The 8,931-nt window shown below is 47.4% G+C and overlaps 1 protein-coding gene across 1 annotated transcript; it reads left to right on the forward strand.

The window, feature by feature from the left end:
* The first annotated feature begins 2,317 nt into the window (after positions 1-2,317).
* On the forward strand, positions 2,318-3,616 carry LOC125917304 (guanylate cyclase soluble subunit beta-2-like). The gene has a single exon (XM_049623539.1). The coding sequence runs from the start codon at positions 2,761-2,763 to the stop codon at positions 3,139-3,141; it is 381 nt and encodes a 126-aa protein (XP_049479496.1). The 5' UTR covers positions 2,318-2,760; the 3' UTR covers positions 3,142-3,616.
* Positions 3,617-8,931: the final 5,315 nt, after the last annotated feature.

The raw sequence follows: 8,931 nt of genomic DNA on the forward strand, positions 1-8,931 counted from the left end.
TGACCCCTTTTAGTGAGTTGCAAAGCATGTGGAGTGATATTTGCAAGGGAGAGTTTACGGTGAGGGTTGCTTTCTGTTCCCCGGTCTTACACCTGTCCTCTGTGGGTAGCTGAGGGTCAAGCAAGCTGGAGTGAATATTCAGAAGTATGTCCCAGGACTCCAAAACCAGAAGATTCGATTGGATGAGTATTTCTCCATCATTCATCCCCAAGTTACCTTCGACATTTTCAGCATCTGCAAATTTATCAACAGTCAATTTGTCCTGAAGGTCCGAAGAGAAAGGATGCCTGAGGCATGGAAAAGTCAGCCCGCACTCAAACTGCGAGGTAAGTAACTCAGCCCTTTCCCATTGCTCTCTGCAGTGTGGGAGATTTCTCGGAAAGGGACCAGGCAGAGCTTTCTGATTTCTTCAGAAAAGCTGGCTAAAAAGCTGGAGGCTGCCCCGGGAGAACTAGTGAGAAGCTTTAACTGTTTATTTTTATCATTGAGAGAGAGAAAGCACATGCAAGCAGGGGATGGGCAGAGAGGGAGACAGAGGATCTGAAGCGGGCTCTGTGCTGACAGAAGAGAGAAAGCCGGATGCAGGGCTTGAACTCACAGACCAGAAGATCATGACCTGAGTCAGATGCTTAACTGCCTGAGCCACCAGGCATCCCTAGCGAGAAGCTTCAAAGTGTTGAGTGCAGCAAGCCGTGGCGCCGGGGTGGTAACTGAGGAACAGATTCAGGAGATAATTAAGGCAGGAGTTGGAGACTGGATGTCGGTGTTGAAAAAGAGAGAGGATATTTAGGATAAGGATTAGCTTTCTTGCTCGGGTAACTGGGTGGTGAAGGTGTGATTAACAGAAAAGACCCCATGTGAACTTCCTGGGGCAGCGACTTTGCCCATTTGGGTCACTGCTGTATCCTCCAAGTCTAGAATAGTGTGCCTGGCTCACAGTAGAGACCAAGTGCATGTGCGATGAAGCAATTAAACAGAACATTTGCAAAGGAGCTTGAAGACGAGTTCAGTTGCAGACATCCATGCATAAATATTAATAGGCAATTAAAAAAATCACTGTTGATGGGAGTATAAATTGTTACCATCATTTTAGAGGGCGTTTTAGCAATACGCATCGAAAACATTAAAAGTGAGCATATTCTTCGCCTCAGTAATTCCATTTCTAAGATTATATCCTTAACAAAATTGTCACGATTATCCACAACGACTTACCTTAAGCTTGGTCATTGCGATGTTGTTTATAGGGTGATAAAAGGGGTGTAACATAATCAGTGCTAGCTAATTGCTTAAGTAAAATACAGTATAATCAATGTGGCCAGCGAAAAGTATGATGCATATCTCCATTTATGCCATGGAAGGATATATCTATTATAAAATTGAAGTGAAAAATTCAGATTACAGAAAAAGATGGCAGAGAACCCCATTTTTTAGTAGTTATCTGAGCGGTGTGATTATGGGTGACTTAAAAAAATTTTTTTAGGAGCGCCTGGGTGGCTCAGTCGGTTGAGTGTCCGACTTAGGGCCAGGTCATGATCTCACGTCCGTGAGTTCAAGCCCCGCGTCGGGCTCTGTGCTGACAGCTCGGAGCCTGGAGCCTGTTTCAGATTCTGTGTCTCCCTCTCTCTGACCCTCCCACATTCATGCTCTGTCTCTCTCTGTCTCAAAAATAAATAAACGTTAAAAAAAAATTTAAAAAAATTTTTTATTAATATTAATCTTTATTATTTATTTATTTATTTTTTTAACGTTTTTATTTATTTTTGAGACAGGGAGAGACAGAGCATGAACAGGGGAGGGTCAGAGAGAGGGACACACAGAATCTGAAACAGGCTCCAGGCTCTGAGCTGTCAGCACAGAGCCCGACGCGGGGCTCGAACTCACGGACCGTGAGATCATGACCTGAGCCGAAGTCGGCCGTTCAACCGACTGAGCAACCCAGGCGCCCCTAATCTTTATTTTTAAGAGAGAAAGAGTATGAGTGGGGGAGGGGCAGAGAGAGAGGGAGACACAGAATCCGAAACAGGCTCCAGGCTCCGAGCTGTCAGCACAGACCCCGACGCGGGGCTCAGACCCACAAACCGCAAGATCATGACCTGAGCAGAAGTCAGGCACTTAACCGACTGAGCCACCCAGGCGCCCCTATGGGTGACTTTTAATATTGTCTCCAGCCGTTTTCATTTTCTGCAATGCATGTGTACCACTTTTATAATAAAATAATAAACAGATCTGTTTTTAAGGAAATATGCATTGAGTCCAGGCAGCAAGGTTTCTCTGGGAATTCAGATTCATTGTCAGCATGGCGTCGGAGGCAGTTGTGGAATACTAAGAGAGAACACCAAGACAGAACCCCGGGGAACACCAGCATTGAAGGAATGAGCGAAAAAACCTAAAGGAAAAATTGCAAGAAGTGTCGGGGAAGTCCGTGAAAGTGAGGTTTCAGGGAGGGGGTTCTGCCCAACGCCATCCAACAGCAGAAGGCCTCAGTAAGGGAGAGACAGATAGACTCGTATTGGAGTAGGTAGATCAGAAGCCAGGGATGGGGCCACTTCCAAGTAAAGAGAGGCGCTGTGAGCCGGGGAAGATGGGTAAGTGGAGACAGGATGTATAGACAGACGGCTGTCAAGAAATTTGGCTAGAAGGGAACGGGTGAGACCGTGCGGTGGATACGAGGGCATATTGTGTGGGTGACGATCTGGCGAGCTGTAGCACCGGCGGGTGACCTGCTGCACTGTCACCTTTCTCTCGTGACGGCAAGGCCAGATGATCTGGATGGAGTCCGCGCGGTGCGTGATATACCTGTGCTCCCCGAAGCTCCGCAGCCTGCGAGAGCTGGAGGCGCACCGGATGCACCTGTCTGACATCGCCCCCCACGACACCACCAGGGACCTCATCCTCCTGAACCAGCAGCGGCTGGCAGAGATTGAGCTGTCCAACCAGCTGGAGAGGAAGAAGGAGGAGCTGCGGGTCCTCTCCCAGCACTTGGCCATAGAAAAGAAGAAAACCGAGACCTTGCTTTATGCCATGCTGCCGGAACATGTGGCCAACCAGCTGAAGGAGGGCAAAAAGGTCGCCGCGGGTAAAGCATTCCCTCCCCTTCATGGGTGCCCCTGGGCAAGAGTAGCGGTGTGCCTCAGGGGTTAGGGGCACAGCCTCCGAAACCAGACAGCTCTGGGTTTGGATTCTGGGTCCATCATTTGTTAGCAGCATGATCTTGGGCAGGTTGCTTGAGGTGCACGTCCTCAGTTTTCTTCTCCCAACATCAAGAATAATGAAAGTAATACCAGAGTGAAACATGGATTAAGTAAGAGTGCCTGTCAACTTCACCCACCTATGGCACGTTCTCTAAGACCCGAAAGCTACGGCTTGACACTGGCCTTTTCGTCAGTGGCCACGAATAGAGTTCTTTAGCTGGACATAATACACCCACACGTTACCTAAATCATGGGCCTCTAAAGACCATTCTGGGAGAGCAAGCCATTTCTGGAGGAAACGATGCCATGTTTACTCTGACCTCGCTTCCCACTTGTCACGGGTGCGTGTTCACCCCCAGACATGTGTGGTAAACTAACTCAATGCCAGGGTGCTGCCAGGTCTCGGGGACCCAAAGGAGGTCACAGTCTTGCGGGTTTGACAGACATAGACAGAATAATTTCACAGGGGTGGCGGTAGCCAAAGGAAAGGGAACTAACGTGCATTAAAGAGCAATTATTGTGCCAGGATCTGTGTTAGACGGTTTTAGACGTGCCATTTCATTGAATTCTCTGAACACTTCTATGAGCGGGGTGCTATTATCCAAAACAGCTGAGTAAATCTACATTCACCCCAGTTTATGAGTAAAAGAGCTGAAGACTAATCAGAAGCCCGTCTAACTCCAACATTCATACTTTTTCCATGACAAAGGTGTGGGAACACAGACGCCAGGGAAATTAAAGATAAAAAGGCGTCAGAAAGGAAGAGACAGGAGGCAGGGGCTGTGAGGGTTTGTATATATCAAGTGTAGGGCACTTGAGTTAGACCTTGAGACTTTATTTCAGAGGAAAAGCAGGGAAAGGCATTTTGGGAGAACGGGATTGCAGGAGCAAAGGTGAGGCAGTCTCAAGATAAATACCGCAGCCTGTAGGATACTCCACTTGACACGACCAGTAGGTAGCTAGGAATTGTGGGGAGAGCTCGAAGAAAGTTCTTGGGTAAGCTATCGATCTAGGAACTATTGCAGTGTGGGTGGTGGTTAAACACCGACTCTATGAATTATAAATAAGGTCATTCAGGGGGCATGAGGTGAGAAGGGACGAGGGTTAGGTTTTGAAGCTTAAGGAACACCTATTATTTAAGGAGGAAGAAAAGCCAGTGGAATGTGTAAAACAAGGAGATCAGAAAGGTAGGGAGAATATGAGGAGAGAATGGCAGGCCAGAAGCCAGAGGGCAGAGGAAACTACGTGAAGGAGAGATTATTACCAGAGGTATAAATAATACAGAGAATGCCCAGCTGTGTTCAAGCAGTCACCCATTTGGTCATCCAACAAGTATTTATTGAGGATCTACTATGTGCCAGGCCCTGCTCTAGGTGCTGGGGATACAGCAGAGTACGAAACAGTCTCTCATCTCATGGAGCTTACAGTCCAGTGGGGAAGACAGGCAACACACAAATAAAAAATCCCACATAAAATATGCCATGTAAGGCTTGTGGGGTTGGGGGCAGAAATCAGGCCAAAAGGATAGAGTCTAGGGATTGTTATTTTAGATAGAGTGATAAAGGAAGTTCTCACTGAGGTGGTTACGTGTGAGATGTGAGACAGAGCCCTTTGGATATTGGAGAAAAGAGGCAGAGGAAACAGCAGGTGCCAGGGGCCTAAGCAGGAGGCACTTATGAAACCCCAAGGAGGCCAGTGTGGCTGGAGTGGAGTAAGCCAGGGAGCATGGAGACGTGAGATCAGAGAGATGGTGGGACAGAGGGGACCCCTTACTGGCCATGGTAAGGATTTTCTTTCTTTCTTTGTTTTTTTTTTTTTTTTGAGGGGGGCGGTGGGGAGAGCAGGAAAGAGCACACGAGCAGGGGAGAGGCAAAGAGAGAGAGAGAGAGGGCAAGAGAGTATCTTAAGTAACAAGGAGCCTGACACGGGGCTTGATGTGGGGCTTGATCCCACAACCCTGGAATCATGACCCGAGCCAAAACCAAGAGTCGGGCACTCAACTGGCTGAGCCACCCAGGCACCCCAAGGATTTTCCAGTTTAGTCTCAGTGTGTTGAAATCACGGATTTGAGGCACAGGATTGGAGGGTCTGACTTCAACAGGTCATCTGGCTGCCGTATGAAAATTAGCAAGGCTGGAAGCAGCCCAAGGAGTTAGGAGGACGCGCTGAGCACACGTAGCCCTCTCGCCAGACACGGATAGTGGAAGTCGCCACTTCGTGACGACCAGTCTCTGTCAGCCCCGGCCTGGATCTCCTGTAGTTCGGGCTCCGCGGCAGGCCACCTGCCAGAAGCTTCTCTGTAAGCCAGGGCCCACCCAGCCTATTCCTGTCCTGCCATGGCTCTCATCACACCTTACCGGGTGCTTCTTTACTCCTACGTCTTCTTCACTGGACTGGGAGCACCTTAGAGGCAGAGGTGCTGTCTGTTCCACGTTGCACGCGTCTCCCCGAACAACGACCAGCTCATAGCAGGCACTCAGGGAGTGTCTGTTGGCCGAATGGACCCGGCTCCTTTTCCCCAAGGCTCAGCCAGATTTGGTTCCCAGAGAGCACTTGAGTCTAGAATCCAGAGAATCATCATCCCACATCCCTGGCTCTCACTGACGCTCAGTTTACGTTTTGCAGGAGAATTTAAAACCTGCACCATTCTCTTCAGTGACGTGGTGACATTTACTAACATCTGTGCTGCCTGCCAACCTATCCAGATAGTGACCATGCTGAATTCCATGTATTCCAAGTTTGACAGATTAACCAGTGTCCACGAGGTCTACAAAGTAAGTGTTCACCTACTGCGTGTGTGTCCCGCTCAGGCAGGGCGGGAGCTCGGTTATCGGTCTTCCTTTGCCTCTCTCTTCGCTGCTCTGTGGTCTGGTGTGGATGGGAGTGGGGTGAGGAGATACAGCTAACAGGGAATTGGAGATATCTTAGCAATTTTAGTTTTTCAGAAATCTTTTTATAATATCCAGTGCCAAAAGGCCTTTGAGGGGCACACTGTTTTCCCAGAGAGTAATTCTACCCCTTCCATTCGGCAGAGTGTCTAATCTGAATAACGTACGGCTGATACATAGCATCATACGCCAACTCAGGAGCCATGTCTTCTATGGAGCTTCCACCAGAAGCAGAAAGCCCTTTGGGCTAGCTCATTGGTGGTTTCCTGAGTCAGTTTTCCTCTCAGCCCTCCCTTATGCTCCGTATACTCCTGGCCAGTAACCACCAGCTTCGATATGGTCCTTCTGTCGATATGTGGAAAATGACAAAAATATTTAGTGATATATTGGATGCATGAAGGAAACCATCTGAATACCCTCTCTTCCCTCTTCCAGGTGGAAACTATAGGAGATGCCTACATGGTGGTAGGGGGCGTACCAGTGCCCACTGGAAGTCATGCTCAAAGAGTGGCTAACTTTGCTCTGGGGATGAGAATTTCTGCAAAAGAAGTGATGAATCCTGTCACTGGAGAGCCCATCCAGGTAGAGAGAAACTGAGTACTCTGTTTGATATCGACCATCCCACACACTACAAAGTAGAATTCTGTTTATTAGTCTGCTCACGTGGCTGCTGGGCATGTTACAGTAATTACGATGGGTAACGTCTCCCAACTCTTGTCTTCTCTTGAATATGTTTTAAGTAATAGAAATATTAGCAAAGATATCATCGTCACAACTTTTCTTAAATTTCAGGGGAGGCTTTGGAGCGTGGGATTTTCATGTGATTTACCACGAGCGTCTTTCTCGATAGCTTGGGACAGTGCTGAGCAAGCCTCTCCACTTGCTTTGCAGGGCTCCATCCGTCTTGGTATCTGGCTCGTTAGTAACGCCTGCTTTTTTATTTGAGCATTCAACCTAACAAGTGGTTCATCCCCGCCCGCCCCTGGGGAAACTGTATACTCAGCATGTCCTCTCCCAGGTCAAGTCAGGCTGAGGCGGGAAACTGCTTCCAGCCAGCAGCTCGGACACCACGATGCCATGAGAGATTTAAATTTTTTTTTTTTCAACGTTTTTTATTTATTTTTGGGACAGAGAGAGACAGAGCATGAACGGGGGAGGGGCAGAGAGAGAGGGAGACACAGAATCGGAAACAGGCTCCAGGCTCCGAGCCATCAGCCCAGAGCCTGACGCGGGGCTCGAACTCACAGACCGCGAGATCGTGACCTGGCTGAAGTCGGACGCTTAACCGACTGCGCCACCCAGGCGCCCCATCCATGAGAGATTTAGAACAGCTTTCCTCCCACCACGTGGCCCTGAGTGAGACGTCTGCCCACCTTTCTCACAGGAACCTGCTCTTCCAGGCATGGACATTTGTTCACACTATAAAAGATGGACAATTTTGGAGATGAAAAGCAGGTGTCGTCTTCTGTCTGCTCAGCAGATCCTTGACGCCCTGAGATGCCTTAGAGCAGGGCTTCTGCATTTTAAAATGTAACCCCTTCCCTGATCCTGGCAGTCAGGTCTTCAAAATAAACTACACAGCCAACCGAAACTCAATAAAGACAAGTATAAGACAGAATCGGATTTTTCTAAATTATGACCCTTATGGAGGAGATTCTGAAGATGTGTTCAGCTCACCCTCACCACAAGTCAGACACTGAGAAATGCTGCAGGTTCTGGTTCTGGTATGCACTGCGTGCTTCTGAGTAAAAGCCGGCTTTACGTAGTTGCAGGAACTACATATCCACAATATTTGGTCCATTGGAAACACGCAGATACATCCGTTGAATAAAAGCCCCAGGATCATAAATAAAAAATCAAGATGGGAGGGAATGAGATAAGAAGGTCAGATAAGAGATATGTGTTTCAGTTAAAGGGCTCTAATATAAGCCATTAAAGAAAAAAAGAATTGAATAGATACCGTTGTGTAAAGTGTGTGTGTGTGTGTGTGTGTGTGTGTGTGTAAAAGGCATAGCTATAGAGATGACAGTAATGTCATACCAGTACGAATGAAATTAAACAATGAATTCCTGGAAACTATCCTCGTGGATTTTACCCAGAAGAAAGCAGGAAAAGATGTTATCAAGTTTAAGATAAGAATAGGGACATAGGAGCATCATTAAATATCCTCCAGAAACAACCTACCGTGTGGGTTTATTTAAGGAAGTAGGGAAAAGGACTTGAAACATCTCTCTCTCTTAAAAGAACTGTGCTGCCATTTCAACAATTTTTAAATTAGTACCCTGAGATCTTCTACTATTTTATTCACATTTCCTTCAACGCACATGTACTGAGGTCCTACTCTGCATGAGACAGTATTCTTGGTGTTTGACAGGCTCATTTTCCTAGAGGAATGCATCTTCTTATTTCAGGGAGAAGAAAATCTAGCCTGAAAAGATAACTAAGTCTGGTTAGGATGTAGAAAGCTGCAATAGGCTGCTCTTCCCATACTAGTTATTAAAAAAACTTAGTAAGCAAAGAAATTGAAATAAACTGATTCCAGAAAGCAACCAGCCCTTTCAAAGAGGACACCCATAGTTATGTTCATGTCTAGTAAAGCTGCAGGCGAGGGTGAGAAGAAACCAGTCTGAATTTTAGTGAACTTTAATGGCCACATGGAGGCCAGAATGATAGGTTAGAATCCCAAAGATCCTGTCTTTTGTCAGTTCTAGCCACAGAATCTGTACCCATCTACCAACTCTCCCACAGGCCTTCACCAAGTACATGTGGTTATCCAGTCAAAGGACGGGGTTAGGAGGAGAACTGAGAGAAACCCCCAGTCCCTGAGGCATGTGAGGCACATTCTCCAAATG

Source organism: Panthera uncia, unplaced genomic scaffold, assembly GCF_023721935.1.
Source record: "Panthera uncia isolate 11264 unplaced genomic scaffold, Puncia_PCG_1.0 HiC_scaffold_1671, whole genome shotgun sequence".
Classification (NCBI taxonomy): Eukaryota; Metazoa; Chordata; class Mammalia; order Carnivora; family Felidae; genus Panthera; species Panthera uncia.

Bases quoted from the DNA above. Each gene is read 5' to 3' on its own strand.
- LOC125917304 (XM_049623539.1), top strand. From the start codon at position 2,761: ATGATCTGGATGGAGTCCGCGCGGTGCGTGATATACCTGTGCTCCCCG.